General features: G+C 64.7%; 3 protein-coding genes across 3 annotated transcripts; all 3 read right to left on the reverse strand.

The window, feature by feature from the left end:
• Positions 1–3,865: 3,865 nt before the first annotated feature.
• LOC308183778 (ras-related protein Rab-11A-like) lies at positions 3,866–9,264 on the reverse strand. The gene is made up of 5 exons (XM_080570172.1): positions 9,112–9,264; positions 6,536–6,731; positions 6,259–6,452; positions 6,106–6,186; positions 3,866–5,903 (listed from the first exon to the last, which is right to left on the reverse strand). The coding sequence occupies exons 1-5, from the start codon at positions 9,149–9,151 to the stop codon at positions 5,764–5,766; spliced, it is 651 nt and encodes a 216-aa protein (XP_080426298.1). The 5' UTR covers positions 9,152–9,264; the 3' UTR covers positions 3,866–5,763.
• A 1,078-nt stretch (positions 9,265–10,342) lies between these two features.
• Positions 10,343–14,184, reverse strand: RAB25 (RAB25, member RAS oncogene family). The gene is made up of 5 exons (XM_080570173.1): positions 13,657–14,184; positions 12,433–12,628; positions 12,136–12,329; positions 11,875–11,955; positions 10,343–11,129 (listed from the first exon to the last, which is right to left on the reverse strand). The coding sequence occupies exons 1-5, from the start codon at positions 13,694–13,696 to the stop codon at positions 10,999–11,001; spliced, it is 642 nt and encodes a 213-aa protein (XP_080426299.1). The 5' UTR covers positions 13,697–14,184; the 3' UTR covers positions 10,343–10,998.
• Positions 14,185–14,329: 145 nt separating this feature from the next.
• Positions 14,330–15,739, reverse strand: LAMTOR2 (late endosomal/lysosomal adaptor, MAPK and MTOR activator 2). Its single transcript, XM_080570177.1, has 4 exons — positions 15,587–15,739; positions 15,099–15,261; positions 14,883–14,972; positions 14,330–14,549 (listed from the first exon to the last, which is right to left on the reverse strand). The coding sequence occupies exons 1-4, from the start codon at positions 15,652–15,654 to the stop codon at positions 14,493–14,495; spliced, it is 378 nt and encodes a 125-aa protein (XP_080426303.1). The 5' UTR covers positions 15,655–15,739; the 3' UTR covers positions 14,330–14,492.
• Positions 15,740–15,925: the final 186 nt, after the last annotated feature.

A 15,925-nucleotide genomic window follows, 5' to 3' on the forward strand; every position in this document is an offset into this window, starting at 1 on the left:
CTTCGGGGAGAAAAAGGGCTTTTTTCGGAGCAGGCTGGGCACGCTCAGAAAGCCAAACTCACCTTTCTCGCCCCTTCCGCCCTCCTTTCTCGCTCGTTTTCCTGCAGACCCCAGCCTGCCCCAGGTTGCCAACGGGGAAGCGTTGCCATTGACGCGTTTGGAAGCAGGATTCGGGGCGAGCCCGGCGTAAAAACCGCTTCTCGCCCAGCGTGGGAGGCTCCGCGGGGCCTGCGGGTGCGCGGGGCCGCTCGGCGCCGGGGCAGCTCCGGCCTCTGCCTCCCCTGGGCCGAATTTGGCTCCGTCTCCGCAGCCGGCACGGCCCTGGGTGCACCAAACTCGAACCCGTCCCCAACCAGGAGGGCACCGGGACACGCAGCGAGCTGCGCCCGTCCCCACCGGGCTGGCAGGGCCCAGGCCCCGTGGCCGCCCCGCGGACGGGAGCCCGCTGGTGGGGTTGGGGGGTCTCGTCCCGCATCCCCCAGTCGCGAGGCGGCGGGGATGCTTCTGCTCTGTTGCCTTTCAAAGAAGCATGTTAAAATAAGTTGTTTTTTTTTTTTTTTCTGTTTGTTTGTTTTTAACCAAAAAGGAGAAGAAAAGAAAAAAAAAGTTTGCGTTGATGGGTATTAAAAAAAAAAAAAAGTTAAAATAATAATAATAAAAAACGCTCAAATTTATTTCATATAATCCTAGAGTAAAGATTAAAATAAAATTAACTAGTTCAAATAGTAGATGCTATCCATATTGTTTAATCTATAGTAGATCCAAGTGATCCCAGACAGAGCAGAATGTAAAGTAAACTTGTAAACAAGATCAGTTATCATTTTTAACTTCCCCAGAAATTCCATCTTTTTTTGGTACTATTTTTCTGAAGCAAACACGTCGACGAACGAAAAGCCTAACAAAATAACAGACCACCGACTGGTACCTTCTGTCAAAGTCCTGAAGTTATTTTTATAGAGGGGAAAAAAAAAATGGGATCTAATAATATGTATTTTTTTAAAAAAGACGCGTTTGGGTTTTTATGTTGCTTTTCTAATAAAAAGTATAAGGATTTGGCTAGTCACTGAACAAAAGAAGAAAGTTTTAGGCCATTATTTTTGCCTTATTCTGACCTCCAGCCTCGGGCCTGGAGCACGGAAATGGAAATTTCAGAAAAAGACGCTAAAAGTCAGAATCTCGTTGCTGTTGACTTTTCTCGCGCCGTTCGTGCTTTCGGAGCTCCTCCAGGCACTCGAGGTGTCGGCGGGTCCCGGTGACGGCGGCGGGACCGTCCCTGGGTGGGTGGAAAGGAAAATTGGGCGCGGGTGAACTCCCCTCTGTAAGGTGACGGCCGGAGCTGGCGGCAGCGAGGTGCCGGTGCCGAGCGCGGAGCCGTGCTGAGCGCGCCCTGCTCCGCGCTCGGAGCACGGGACGTTAGGGTTTGGTTCGTTCCCTTTGGTTTTCGGGCTTTTTTTGCTTGCTTTCTTGGTTATATCTCGACCCAGCAAGGGGAAGGGTTGTGCCGGCAGCGGGCGGCGTACGGCTTGGGTTGAGGGTGCTTCGTGAGCAGCTGGCAGCTTGCAGGCTGCCAGCTCCGGCTCGGTGGCTTTTTTCGGTGCTGGAGGCTGCGGTGAGGGAGCCGAGGCTCAGCCCTTGAGCGCTGGGACTGCGGCGAGATGTTCGCCCTCCCCTTTGCTTGTACCAGGCAAGACGAGCCCTGGCTGGTCGGACCCTGCTCCGTGCGCGCCCAGCCAAGCGCTCGGCCCCTCGGAGGCTGCTTTTCGCTGCACTGACCCCCTGTTTACACGCGATGATGCTAAAATAAATGACCTAGTGCAAGCTCCCGTTGTTCGCGGAGGGAGCGGAGCATTGCCAAGAAAACACCCTCGCAAGGTGGCTGGTTACCTCCGGGTTTAGCTCTTGCTCCTATCCTCGGTGTCGTGGCTCAGCCGGAGCGAGCCCCGGCTGTCCCGCGGTTCAGGAGCATCCGCCAGGATCCCAAAGCCTTCGACAACCACGGCGGCCACCCCAGCGCCCGCACCCGGGGCGGGACGAGGCAGCCGCTTACCAGCATTCAGCAAAGCCATGCAATAGGTTAGGACAGGAAGCGAAGACAGTTCTCATTCGGTTTCTGCGTATAGCACTGTGAATCCGAGATCGCTCGCTGCGCCCGCCCCGTCAGCCCAGCGCCGGTTCGGGAACGCGGAGGCACGACCCCTCCGCCCGGTCCTTCCCCGCGGGGCAGCGAGCGGCCTGTTTGCTCTTTCATTTTCGTTTTACCTCATTGTTTTTCGGTTTTGATACTTGAAGTAGAGTCAGCGCTTGACATTGTGCAGCGGCGCCCTGGACTGGAGAGCGGATGCACTTTATAGTCGCTTGTCCGTGGCTCGTGGGGTCCCGTCCTGCCTCTGCCGCGTCCCCGCAAAGGTTTCCCTCGGTGTCAGCACCGCGGAGCCAGGATGGGCGGGTTCTTCCAAAAAAAAAACCACAAAACCTTCCTAGGATGTTCATGAGCGGTCTGTGGTGTGTTGTGGGTTGAAACTGGGAGCCGTGTTCTGCTGTCAGTCGGCCCGGCCGAGGTTGGGCAGCCTCAGCCTTGGTCCCTGCGCCGCTCGCCCGCTTCGGTGGGGTTACTCCACGGGAAGCCGAAGTCCCTTCGGCCCTGGCGGGCTGCGGCGTCCCCGCTGGGACCTGGGCCAGCATCGCTTCAGGGCCGCTAATGGAGCAAATTGAAAGTCACCCCCGGTTAACGTGACGCTAATGTGAAATCTGGAGTTGCTCCACCGCTGTCTGCGCAGCTACGCAGGGATTAAAAAGAAAAAATAATGCAATCGTGTCCCCCGCCCTGCCCGGCGGTGGCGGTGGCAGTTCACCGGGCGGCTGACGGCAGAACGCGTCCTGGTCTCGCGGCGATGCTTGGGGACAACTCGCTGAGGACCGGGGCAGGGGCAGAGCAGCGCCGCGTGGCCGCGGGGTCTTCCCTCGGCTCCCAGCAGCTGAGAGGGAGCCGCGGTCGCGACCTGCTTCGCCCAGCTGTGAGACGATCGGCCCTGTTCGATTTTTTTTTTCCCTTTTTCCTTATGAATTCTCTTCAAGAGAATTGTAAAGAAAGGGGGAAAAAAAAAAAAAAAGCCAGGGGCCAGATCCTGTTTTGCAATTGAGGGTTTGCTCCTGGGTTAAGCAGGCGTGAAAGGCAGTGGGATTTGACGGCTGGGCGCGTGGTGCCGGCTGACCCCGGCGTCGGCTGCAATTTCCTCCGGCTCTTCCCGGTATTGGAGGTCCCGGCTCCAGCTCGCTGCCGCTGGGGCTCCGGCAAAGCATCTCCGGGGCCATTTCCCCGTTTTCTCGAGCAAAGCCTCAGCCCCGGGGAGCTTCCAGGGGAGCTCAGCCCATGCCAGCCCCGCGCAGCCCTCGCTCGCCAAGTGCCACTGAACTTTCTCTCGCCCTCGCTCCGAAATGCCGAACGAGTCCACGTGCATCCGCTTTTTTCCACGGAGCTGCCGGTGTCGGCCTCGGCATCCCGACCGTGGCCCCCTCCGCTTAAAGTCCATTCCCTGTTACGTTGTGTTTTCCTTTTTTTTTTTTTTTTTTTTTTTTCCTTTTCTTTTAACGTCATAGGAAACCTGTAGTCGGGATTGTTACTATTGGAAACCGATCACATGTTCCATCCAGGTATTTTCATCTCTCCGGCATTACGCAAAAATAAAGGCCTGAGAGAGAGATATAACCGAACATAGAAGTAGAGTTAGGCTCGTTGTCTGAGTTTTGAGGCATATAGTATAAGGGGAGAAGGAAAAAAAAATTAAAATAAAAAATTAAAATAATGATGTTGCACAACTTGTAGAAAACAAAGAAGGGAAAGGGTTAATGTATTAAATGTGCTAAATTACATTAAGAACTTAATTTTATTAAAGTATTATTACTTAAGAAACTTGGTATCTGCTCTTGTTTTCTGTCTGTTCACGCTCTGGGAAGGGCTCCAGCGGCGGCGGGTGGGAGCGGGGCCCTGCTCAGAGCAAAGGGATTTTACTTCCACGGCGATCCCGTCCCCTGAACCGGCTGCCACCCTCAGCCCTGGCGGCGAGTTCCCGTCTCCGTGAGCTTCGGGTCACCCTCTCTGCCACGCCGTTCTAGCAGGAATTGTGTAAAAATGGGGGAATCGGAGCAAAACGGAGCTAAAAGCCGCGACGCCCCGGGGACGTGGCGGTGCCCGGGGTCACGCTGCGCCGGGGGGGGGGGCTCCAGCCAAGGGTCAGGTGCTGCCACGGTGGCTGCTCAAAAAGGGGTAAAATCAAGCCCAAATGGGGCTTGCCCCACACCTCCTCCCTACCCCGCTCCTCTTCGTGCCCTTCCTCGCCAGGGGATGCCGCCGAGCTGCCATGTGCCAAGGCGGGGGGAACAACGGGGCCGGAGCTGGCGCGGTTCCTGGGCTCAAGCAACGACCCCAGCAGGCAGAAAAAGCCTCCAGCAGCAACTTTATTTTAGGGTTCTGTCCAAATTCCCGTTTTTGTCAATAAACCATGCCCCAAGGCAAAATTCCTGCCGAGTGGGACGGGGTGACCGTGGGCAGATGTGGAAAGAGAGACACCCCAAACACACCCCGGGGGATGCGCTCCTGGGGCTGGGGCGAAGGGAAGGGATGGGGTGGGATGGGATGGGATGGGATGGGATGGGATGGGATGAGACGGGATGGGATGGGATGGGACGGGATGGGATGGGATGGCATGGGATGGCATGGGATGGGATGGGATGGGATGGCATGGGATGGCATGGGATGGGATGGGATGGGATGGGATGGGATGGGATGGGATGGGATGGGATGGGATGGGATGGGATGGGATGGGATGGGATGGGATGGCATGGGATGGGATGGCATGGGATGGGATGGGATGGCCCCTGCAGCCCCCGCATTGCCCCCTGCCCATCACGCCAGCGGCACCGGCTCTGTCCCAGCCCTGGGGGGCCCGGCTCTGTCCCCTGGGCAGGGGGAGCGGGGCTGGCGGCCCCCTGTGAGCGCAGCACACGCTCCATCTAGTGGCAGCCTCATCCCCTGGCTGCGCCCTGCTGTCACCAAGTCCCTCGTCCTCACCCCGCAGCCCCAGAAGTGGCAAAACCTTTCCAAATCCCCCCCCCCGGGAGCCCCTTTTCCCCTCCTCGTGCACCCCAGCACCCGGCCGAAGGACAGGGCAGCTTTTTCCTCTGCGCTGGCTGCGCTGCAGGGGTGCCTCAGAGGGGCTCAGGGCACAAAAACGGAGCCCAAGGAGGGAATCGCCCCCTGCACCCCCCCCCAGCAGGGCGCCCCATCCACACCCAGAGCCGTGCCCGGGGCTGGGTGCACCGTCTCTTGCCAGGCAGAAAGAAGGGTGCACCCTGGCCCCCCACAACCCCCAAAATCTCCCCCAAAGGGCTGCACCCACGGGTGCCACAAAAACCCGGGTACCAGGCAAGGGATTCGCTGCGCTTGGGCTTGTTCGGTGTCACCCTAAGGTGACTTCGGGGCTGGAGAAAGCAAGGACATGAAGGGTGGCACGTCCCGAACCCTGGGGAAGAGAGGCACTGGTGGGGAGGCACGGCTCGGGGAGAGCTTTTCCTCTCCGTTCCTGTAGGTCCTACATAAACACAGGGAGAGCAGCACGAGGCGGCACGGCCAGCACGCACAGGAGCGGCCGTGCAGAAGAAGCAGCCGCCAGCCCCATCCCATTCCCGGGGGGGCCGCAGCGAGCAGAGGTAGAGGGTGAGAAAGGCGACGGCTCCGTGCGCGGGGCGGCGGGGGGCGGCGGGGGCTCAGATGTTTTGGCAGCAGGGCGCCTGGCGGCCCTCCTGCTGCGTGGGCAGCACGCGGACGGGCTCGATGGTCGTGCTGGGGCCGAACTCGGGCTCGGGCTGCCCGGTGATCTGCCGCTGCGACACGATGCGGTAGATCTCTGCCGAGAAAGGGGGAGAAGGAAGGAAAATTTTTTCATAAAAAAAATGCGGATTTCAGTGAAAGAGCTTCCCCCTCCCAAAGCGCACGGCTCAAGAGGCTGGGAGCACCCGCCCCTCCCCGTCACGGGGAGCAGGATCCCACCCTCGAGCTTACAGAGGTCCCGGGAGGGACCCCAAAGCACCTCCTGGCCCCCCCCTTACCCGTGAGGATGTTGTGGAAAGCTGTCTCCACGTTGGTGGAGTCCAGAGCCGACGTCTCGAGGAAGGACAGCCCGTTCTTCTCTGCGAGGACAGGCTGAGCTCAGGCAGGTGTCGTGCGGGACGGGGTGGGGTGGGATGGGGTTTAGGGGATACCTGCGAAGCTCCTGGCCTCGTCGGTGGGCACGGCCCGCAGGTGCCGCAGGTCACTCTTGTTGCCCACCAGCATGATGACGATGTTGGCATCGGCGTGGTCCTGCAGCTCCTTCAGCCAGCGCTCGGCGTTCTCGTACGTCAGGTACTTGGCGATGTCGTAGACGAGCAGAGCTCCCACGGCCCCCCGGTAATACCTGGGGGACGGCGAGGGGACGGGGTCACGGCCGATTCCCGGGGAAGGGACGTGGGATTGCAGGGGGGGAGCGGGGACACTCACGCCGAGGTGATGGCCCGGTACCGCTCCTGCCCGGCCGTGTCCCAGATCTGAGCTTTCACGGTCTTGTTGTCCACCTGGATGCTCCTCGTGGCAAACTCCACCCCGATGGTGCTCTTGCTCTCCAGGTTGAACTCATTGCGGGTGAAGCGGGACAGCAGGTTGCTCTTCCCCACGCCGGAGTCCCCGATGAGCACAACTGGGGGGGGAACAAGCACGGCGTCGGCCCCCGGACCCCCAGCACCGGGCAGCACCGACTGTCCCCGCCGCAGCCACGCGGAGCCGCCCCCAGCCCTGCGGGGACCTGGACGTCCCCGTCGGCCCCCATCTCCTTTTCATCCCGAGGGAATCGGTGCATAACCAGGGATTTAAAGAGCTGGTCCAGAAGTGAGCACCAGACAAGGAGGAGGAGGAGGAGGAAGAGGAGAAGGAGGAGGAGGAGGAGGAAAGTCCCTGGGTGTGGGCTGGGCGAGCGCATTTTCTGCCTGGTTCCTGTAAAACCTGGCGCAACGGCCTGCGGGGAGGCTCCGTCACACGGCTCCCCTGTCGAGTTTGTTGGGTTTGTGACTCAACAGGTTTGGATTTCTTTTCTTTTTCATTGCTGCTGGCTCGGTCCGTTCCCCGGGGGAATGCGGACTCTGGGGGGGGCCTCACCTTGCCCTCCCCAGCCGGGACCAAACCTTCTCGGCAGCAGGGCCACCGCCGAGCCCCCCGCCACCCCGTCACCACGCTGGGGGGAAAGGGAACCCGGCGAGGGACCAGCAGGAGCTCGGGGCTCGACCAGCAGCAGGGGAAGGGAGGCTCCTGACGCCGCGGGGCACTGCGTGGATGCCTGGGAAGACCACGATGGGCTGGGCTGCCCTCAACGAACCACTGGAGACGCGGAGGCCAGCAACGTGCCGGGTTCGCTAATGAGCCTCATCGCTTTGATCCCGGCTCGGTGTTTAATTAACGGGAAGTTGCCACTTCCCTCGGCTCAAGTGCCACGTCTCCGATCCCGGCAGTGCTGCTGCAGCCCGGCTTCCACTGGCCCCGTGCACGCCCACGGCAGCGCTGAAGGCAGCTGGGGAAACTGAGGCACGCGTGCGCCATGCCCCTGGAAGCCTTAGGACAGGAGCTTTAGGAAGCCTTAGGAGCAGGATGCTCCCACATCAGAAAATCAGAGTAACGCTGCTTCGAACCGAAACCAGCACCCGTTTGGGCGACAAAAAGCCCCAGCAAAGCCCCAGGGACCCAGCGAGCGCTGGCCCAGCTCCGTGCCCCTAAACACCGCGTCTCCCTTGGACTTTGCCCCTGGTTTGGGTGGAACCCACGGGTTCTGGACTCAAAGCCGGGTTCTCCTGTTTTTAAGGAGAATAAGAGAAGAACGGGGAAGGAAACTCAGAGCCCGACCTCCAGCTGCCCTCAGCCCCGGCTCCTTTAGGAGCCCGGCACCGCAGGAGGACACCGCTGGGCCCCCCCCAGAGCCGTGCCTCCGGCGTAGCAGCGGGCGAGACGCAGGGGCCGCCCCTCGCTGGGTCCCAGGAGAGCTCCGGGGAGGATTTTTGAGCCACCTGCTCGGCAGGAGGGGTCCCTGCCCACGGCAGGGGGTTTGGAGCGAGGTGATTTGCAAGGTCCCTTCCCACCCAAACCAACTCCGTGATTGATTTCCTGGGCGGGGGCCAGGGGAGGTGCTGGCGGCTGACTCACACCAAGGTCATCCCCTGGCTCCTGTCGCGACTTTTGGACGTCCTGTTGCGACTTGGCGACGTCCTGTCGCCGCCTTGCTCCAGCCAACAGCACCGGGACCCCGTGCTGGTGGCTGGGGAGAAGATCCCGGGGCTCCCGGCTCCCTTCCCGGGGGGGCGCAGCGGGGCTTTTCCCCGCTCCTCCCGCTGCCCACGACTCCCCCCCAGCCTCCTGGGGCTGCCCAGGGGCCGAGCACCCCCGCACCCATGGGTGCTGCCCCCCAAGGGGGGTCCTGCCCCCCCCCGCAGTACTAACGAGAAGCCGGGGCCAGGAAGAGCTGCTCGCACCCTTGGGTGCGGGGACACCCGGCACCTGCCCAGCACCTGCCCAGCACTGGGAGCTGGGCCCGGTCCCCAGTTCAGGTCCTGGTCCCCGGTCCTGGGTTCAGGTCCCATGTCCCAGGTCCCGGTCCTGGTTCAGGTCCAGGTCTCCATCCCCGGTCCCCGGTCCTGGTCCTTGGTTCCCAGCCCGGTCCCCAGTTCAGGTCCCGGGTCCTGGTTCCCGGTCTCCGTCCCCGGTCCCGGTTCAGGTTCAGGTCCCGGTCCCCGGTCCCAGTCCCGATCCCCAGTTCCCGTCCCCGGTCCCGGTCCTGGGTTCAGGTACCCGGTTCAGGTCCCGATCCCGACCCCGGTTCCCGGTTCAGGACCCCGGTCCCGATCTCGATCCCCGGTTCCCGTCTCCGGTCCCGGTCCCCAGTTCCCGGTCCTGGGTTCAGGTCCCTGGTTCAGGACCCCGGTCCCTATCCCGGGTTCCCGATCCCGATCCCGGCTTCAGATCTCGGTCCCCGATCCCGATCCCGGTCCCGGTTCCCGATCCCGACCCCGGTCCCGATCCCGACCCCGGCCCCGTACCCTTGAAGAGGCAGTCGTACTCCTCGTCCCGGCCCCGCATCCTGCCCCGGTCCCGGCCCCGGTCCCGGCCCCGGCCCCGCTCCCCCCGCCCCGCCGCCGAGTTCCGGACCGGGGCGGGGGGGGGGGCGGGACGGGGGCCACCCCCCGCGATCCCATTGGTCCCCCCCCGCCCTCCTCCGCTGCCATTGGCGGGCGGGGCTGTCCGTCACCGCCCGGCGGCTCACCTGGGCCAGGTGCGTGGGGGCGGCGGCGGGGCCCCGAGCCCCCCAGCCCCCCGTTCCCCAGCCCCCTTCTTCCCACGTTCCCCTTCCCCTTCCCCTCTTCGACTTCTTCCCCTATTCCCCTTCTTCCCCTCTTTCCCCCATTCCCCTTTTTTCCCATATTCCCCTTCTTCCTCCCCTTCCCTATTCCCCTTTTCCCCCCTTCCCCTTCTTCCCCCCTTCCCCCATTCCCCCTTTCCCCCGTCCCCCCTTTTCCCTACTCCCCCTTTCCCCCTATTCCCCCTTTTCCCCTTCCCCCCCTTCCTCCCTATTCCCCTTTTCCCCCTTTTCCCCTATTCCCCCTTCCCCCTATTCCCCCTTCCCCCTTTTCCTCTCCCCCCTTCCCCTACTCCCCTTCTCCCGCCCTTCTCCTATTCTCCCATTCCCCTTTCCCCCCTTCCCCTATTCCCCTTTTCCCATTTCCCCTTTCCCCCTACTCCTCCTTTTCCTCTACTACCCCTTTTCCCCTATCCCCTCTTGCCCACTATCCCCCCTTTCCCCCTATTCCTCTTTTTCCCCTATCCCCCCTTTTCCCCTATTCCTCTTTTTCCCCTATCCCCCCTTTTCCCCTATCCCCCCTTCCCCCCACCTTCCTCTATTCCCCTTCTCCCTCCCTTCCCCTATTCCCCGTTCCCCCTTTCCCCCCTTCCCCTATTCCCCTTTCCCCCTATTCCCCCCCTTCCCCTTCCCCCATGACAGCACAACCCCGCTCCCCATGCGGAGCCTCCAGCCCTGGGCCCGCACCCGGGGGAAGACCCGGGGAACCCGGCAGCGTCCCCCCGTTTCCCAGGGGGTTCGGGAGAGGCCCCTTTTTGGGGCCGATCGGCTGCCGAGCATCCCCCCGGGGGCCACTGGGGCGACGGGACAGGGGAAGGGGCGCAGGGACCCCCATCGGGACGCGCCCCATGGGCATGGGGTGGAGGGCCGGGGCCCGAGGCCACGAGGGCTGAGGGATTCCAGCACAGCGAAGCCGCCTTTCGCAAGTCCTTTAATGGTGGCATCACCGCGCTGCGGGACACGGAGCTGGTGCCGGGCCCCGGCCCGGGGAGCCAGCTGAAAACTGGGGGGGGGCCTCGGCTCGGTCCCACCGTCACGGCGTCCCGGGTCAGGGATGGGGACAGACCCGCTGCGCGCTGCTGCGTCGCTCCCCGAGCTTTGGGATGCGGTGACCCTGAAGCTGTCCCCACTGGGGACGCGGAGCTGTGGGGACAGGCACGTCCCCAGCGCGTGGCACAGGCCCCACGGCAGCAACCGCGGGCGGCTCCCGTGGGTGGCACGGCCCCGGCGAACCCCCAGCAGCACCCCAGGGCGTCTCAGTCCTCTGCACAGCGGGGCTGGAGGGACCGGGATTGGGATCCGGGCGGCTCGGTGCTGGCGTTAATTGATCGGGACCCGATAAAAACGAGGCGGACGGAGCAGAGCTGCCGGCGCCGGGGCTTTTCCCCGTTTCTGGCAGAATTTGCCCGCTGTCCAGGCTCCCCGCCACGCCGGGGCGGGGGGTGGCACCGCAGGCTGCTTGCCCCCAGCCTGTGTTGGTGGCCCAAAGGGGCCGGCACGGAGGCAGCCCCAACCCCAGCTCCGTGCCCTTGGCACGTCCCGGGCCCCCCCCCCGAGGTGCCCGGCGGGCTCAGATGGCCACGCAGCACGGGCGCTTCTCCGCCTGCGCCGGGGCCGAGCTCTCGGGGCTCTCGCTGCCGAGCGACACCGTGCTGCTTTGGCTGCTCCTCTGCTTCTGCTTCTGCACCTTGTGGAAGATCTCTGCAAAACACAAGAGGGGCCGGGGGGGGTTGCGGGTTCGTGTCCTGGGGGAGCAGAAACCTCTGAAGGCTCCCCGTCGTGTTCGGGAGGACGCTTTGAGGAGGGGGGGGCGGGGAGCAGCTCTCTGCGGTCGCGTCCCCGTGGCCAAGCGTGGGTGGCGGGGAACACCTTGAAATTTCCTCTTGCCCAACGTGGATTAGTGCTTTGGCCCGTGCTGGGGCTGGCACGGCACAAATGGCACGGCATGGCACGGCACAGCACGGCATGGCACGGCACAAATGGCACGGCATGGCACGGCACGGCACAACTGGCACGGCACACCTCGCTGTGCGCCTGTCCCCACCTTCCTGGAGAGGTGCTCCCGGCCGAGCATCGCCCCTCTCCGTCCCCCAGGCCCCTGCGGGTAGCTCAGCAGGATGCTGGAGACGTTGAGTCAGGAGTCCCCGGTCCTCTCCCCCGAGGGATTTTTGCCCGAAGGGACCCGCGGATTACAGGGGGGGGGGGAGAAGGAGCCCCCGGGGCCCTGAGAACAAAGCCACCGGGTGACGGGGAGCGAAACGCCCAGCGCAAAAAGGCCGGAAACCAAACCAGCCGGAAAGACGGCACCGAAACCAGCCCCAAAACTGCTCAGGCGGAGCAGGGCGGAGGAGAAACGCGCCGAGAATCCTCCGCCCGGCCCCGGGTCCCCCCACGAGGGACCCCGCGCCGCCCCTTCCCCGTCGCCCCGCGGTGCCGGAGCACGCACCCTTCAGGATGGTCTCGAAAGCCTGCTCGACGTTGGTGGAGTCCAGCGCCGAGGTCTCAACGAAGAGCAGCCCGTTGTTCTCTGCAAGGACAGCGGGCCCCCGCGGTGATGGGGACCCCAGCGAGGGCACGGCTCATTTTGGGGCCCCTGCCGGGATTTTCGGGACTCCCCCCCCCCCTTCGGCGTGAGCACCCGCTAGCAGGGAGGGTTGGAGGCTCCCAGCTTGTTTTCGGGGGCGGCGGGAGCGGTGAGCACCCGTACCTGCGAACATTTTCGCCTCCTCCGTGGGCACCTCGCGAGCCTGCGCCAGGTCGGTTTTGTTCCCCACCAGCATCACCACGATGCTGGGCTCGGCGTGGTCGTAGAGCTCCTTCAGCCAGCGGTCCACCACGTCGTACGTCTGGTGCTTGGTGATGTCGAAGACGACCAGGGCACCCACGGCGCCCCGATAATACCTGGGGAAGAGCCCCACCGTCACCCCGTGCTCCGGACGCCCCACGGCGGCCTCGGTTTTGGGGGGCCGAGGTGGGGGGGGGGGTATGGGGAGCCCGTCCTTACGCGGAGGTGATGGCGCGGTACCGCTCCAGCCCGGCCGTGTCCCAGATCTGCGCCTTCACCATGGCGTCGCCCACCACGATGGTGCGGGTGGAGAACTCCACGCCGATGGTGGTGCGGCTGTCGTGGTTGAACTCGTTGCGGGTGAAGCGGGACAGCAGGTTGGTTTTGCCCACCCCGGACTCGCCGATCAGGACCACTGGGGAGGGAAGCGAGAGATCCCGCTGGCGCCGGGCGAGGAGGGTACCGAGGCCGAAGCGTGCACCCGACGGGCTTCGGAAAGAACTCGGAAAACCCTTCCTGGTCCTGATCCAGACCCGCCAGCAGCCTGTTGCCTTGGACCGTACCGGGGACTGGCACAGGGACAGCCCCAATACAGTGTGAGCCCGGGAGGGTGAAGGGGAAAAGGGAAAAAGGGGAGAAAAAGAAAAAAAAGGGAGGAAAGCAGCCCCTGGACCATCCTGGCCCTATTGACAACGGCCCCAAACATGGACAGAAAATGGGTTTAACCCCCGGCACAGCAAACGGAGCCCCAGCCCCACAGTGGGAGCTCTCAGCCCCTCTCCAAAGCCACCCAGGGGCTCATAGGCCCCCCCCCCCCCCGCGCTCCCTGAGCACCGCTGAGGCCCCAGCACCGCTCAGGGAGGGGATCCAGGCAGCAGGAGCAGGACGAGGACGCTGCCAAGCCCAGGGGACGCCTGCGGTGGGAACGTGGGGTTGGTGGCACCCGTCCTCCCAAGCGAGGTCCAGCCGGTGGCACCGGGGGGGGGAGGACACCAGCACCCGGTGCTTGCATCGCTCCGGGCCCCCACGGCCGGGTCTGACCCCGCGTCCTCTGCGCGTGCCACCACCGGGCACCGTGGAGGGACGACTTTGAAGCGCCCGCCGCCCTCAGCCGGCACGTTTACACCTCGCGTGTACGGCCCCAGCCGTGTCACCCCCTCCGCTTACCGGTGCCCCGGGGGGTAGCAGAGGGTCCCCAGTACCTCCGCGGAGCCCACGGGCAGCGAGGCAGCCCCCCCGACCCCACCGCCATCCGTTCGGGACGCAGCCCCCAGCGCCAGGACCCTCTGCAGCACCCATTTCCTGCTCGCGGGGCACGTCAGCTGCAGGGGTAGCCCCCAGCCCCGTCCTGGTTCGGGAAACGTCAGCCCGGGGGGAGGACCCCCCGCCCTCCTCCCACCCCGTCCTTCGGGTGAAGGGAAGGGAACGAAGTTTCCTCCTCACCCTTGAAGACGAAGTTGTAGTCTTCCTCGGCGCTGCTCATGTCGCCCTGCTGCCGCCCGCCCCGGCCGGTTTTCCTCCTTCCCTCCGCTCGAGGTTTCCTCCTTCCCTCCGCAAAGCCTCGAGCGGGGCGGGCTTGTGGAGGCCGCCGAGGGAGGGGATGCGGAGGGCAAAGTCTCCTCGGCGGCAGGGAAGCGAGCGGGGTCTCGGGAGCTGGGCCGGGAAGCGGAGGCGACGCGGGTGGCGTCGGCGGAGCAGCGCGGCCCGGGCCGGGTTGACTCAAGGGGTGGGACGGGTGGCGGCGGCGGCGCAGGTTGGGCAGGTAAAGTCACCCCTGGGACCGTCACGGGGCAGCCGGAGGAGGAGCTGGGCCCGATCCTGGGGCCAGCGCAGCGCGGGGCAGGCTGGGGCAGCGGGGCCAGGAGCAGGGCCCCGGGTTCAGCCGGGATCTGGCCGGACACCGGCGCTTTTCCTTGCCTCTGCTGCCGTCACGTGAAAGCCGGGAGCAGCAGGGGCTTGGGGGAAAGAAGCCCCCCAGACCCTCCCCGCAGGAACGCAGAGGGGCTCTTGGCAGCTTTTTTTTTGTGCTTGTTGCAGACCCCGAGCTGGCGGGTAGCTGCCCCGTCCCCCCCCCCTTTCACCCTCCTTTTATCTGAGACGCACAGAAGGACACGAGCACCAGACACGGTTTTATTCCCCCTTCCTTGGTCCCCTCCGCAGCAAGCGGCCGTCCAGGCTCCGGGGCTCCCCGCCAACGCTGCTGGAGGTGTCGGAGGTGTCGGAGCTCTCAGCCGTGGCACGGTGCCCCCCGCGAGCCCGTCAGCTCCCTGCTCCCGGGGTCAGGATGCGGCCACCTGTGTCAGCGGCTCCTCCAGGTACTGGACCAGCGCCTGCGCCTGCAGGTGGGGACTGGTGTGAGGGGTGCTGAGCGCACCAAGGCTGCAGCCCCCCAGGGGACCCGGTCCGCTGTGGGCAAACCCACATCCTGCCCCAGCGCCCGGGGGATATTTGGGATCTGCACGGACGCCGTGCGCGTTCTCATTTTGGCTTAAATTTCACCGTGGAGCCTTAATAACGTGCGGTTTCCTGCCTGGGCTGGCGTGGGAGCTGTCAAAACTCTGCCCGGGGGAACGAAGCATCCCTGGCATGGCTGCTTCCTCCACCGCCGCCATCCTCTTCCTCCCGGAATTACCCCAACGGCCCCTTTTTGCCCCTCCCCGCCGCATTACCTTGGCTTTCAGCATCCCAAATCCCACCGTCTCCTTCGCGTACATGCACAGCAGGAGGTTGGCCACGCGCGTGATGGCCACTCGTCCCTCCTGCCCGGAGAAAAACGGCACCTGTCGGACCCCCGGCTGGGCAGGGACCCGTTGGGGGGGGTCTGGGGGGGGTTTGGGGGTGCCTGTGACGGGGGGGGGGGGGGCGGGGGGGCAGCCCCCACGTACCATGCAGTCCATCAGGATGAACTTGAGGTTGTCCTCGTTGAAGGCCTGGTGCCCGTTCTTGTCGTAGGCCACCCAGATGTTGCTGGCGATGGCGGCGGTGACCCTGGCGTCGGTGTCGCCGTAGCCCGAGTAGGCCAGCAGCGAGCCCTCGTTGTTCAGGAGCCTGGGGAAGAGACGGGGCGAGGAAAATTCGGCACCGCCGAGCACGGCGGGGGGGGCACCAGCACCCAAGGGTGGGGCTGTCACCCCCCCCCGAGCTGGGTGCCGGGCTCGGCAGCCCCCCGCCAGCCCCCAGGCTGAGCTGAGGGAGCTGGGGGCGACCCCAACCGCTGGGCTTTAGGCTCAGGAGCTCTGTCCTGGGGGGGGGGGGGGGGGGGTTCTGCTCCCTTCCCCCCCCCCCAGCAGCACCCCCACAGCCCCCCAACCCCACTGCGTGCCCCCGGGGGGGGGGCTCAGGGACGCCCCCAGCCCGGCTTCGCCCCGCTCACAGCGTGCTCTGGACGCCGCCGGTGTTGGCCTGGCTCAGCACCTGCGTCAGGGCCTTGGGCCGCAGCATGGCGGCGCCCTCCCCCCCCTCCTTCCTCCTCCTTCCTCCTCCTCCTCCCCAGCCCCGTCATGGGGGGGCCGCTGACAGGCGCGGGGCACGCCGGGACTTGTAGTTCCGCCGCCCGCTCAGCGCGGGGCACGCCGGGAGTTGTAGTGCAGCGCCCCCCCCGTCCCTCAGCCGGCCCTGCTCAGCGCGGGGCACGCTGGGAGTTGTAGTTCAGCCCCCCCCCCCCCCACCGCCCCCTTCAGGCCTACTCGGCCCCGGGGGCACCCCCACCCCG

This window comes from Anser brachyrhynchus, assembly GCF_964034855.1.
Source record: "Anser brachyrhynchus genome assembly, chromosome: 28".
Taxonomy (NCBI): domain Eukaryota; kingdom Metazoa; phylum Chordata; class Aves; order Anseriformes; family Anatidae; genus Anser; species Anser brachyrhynchus.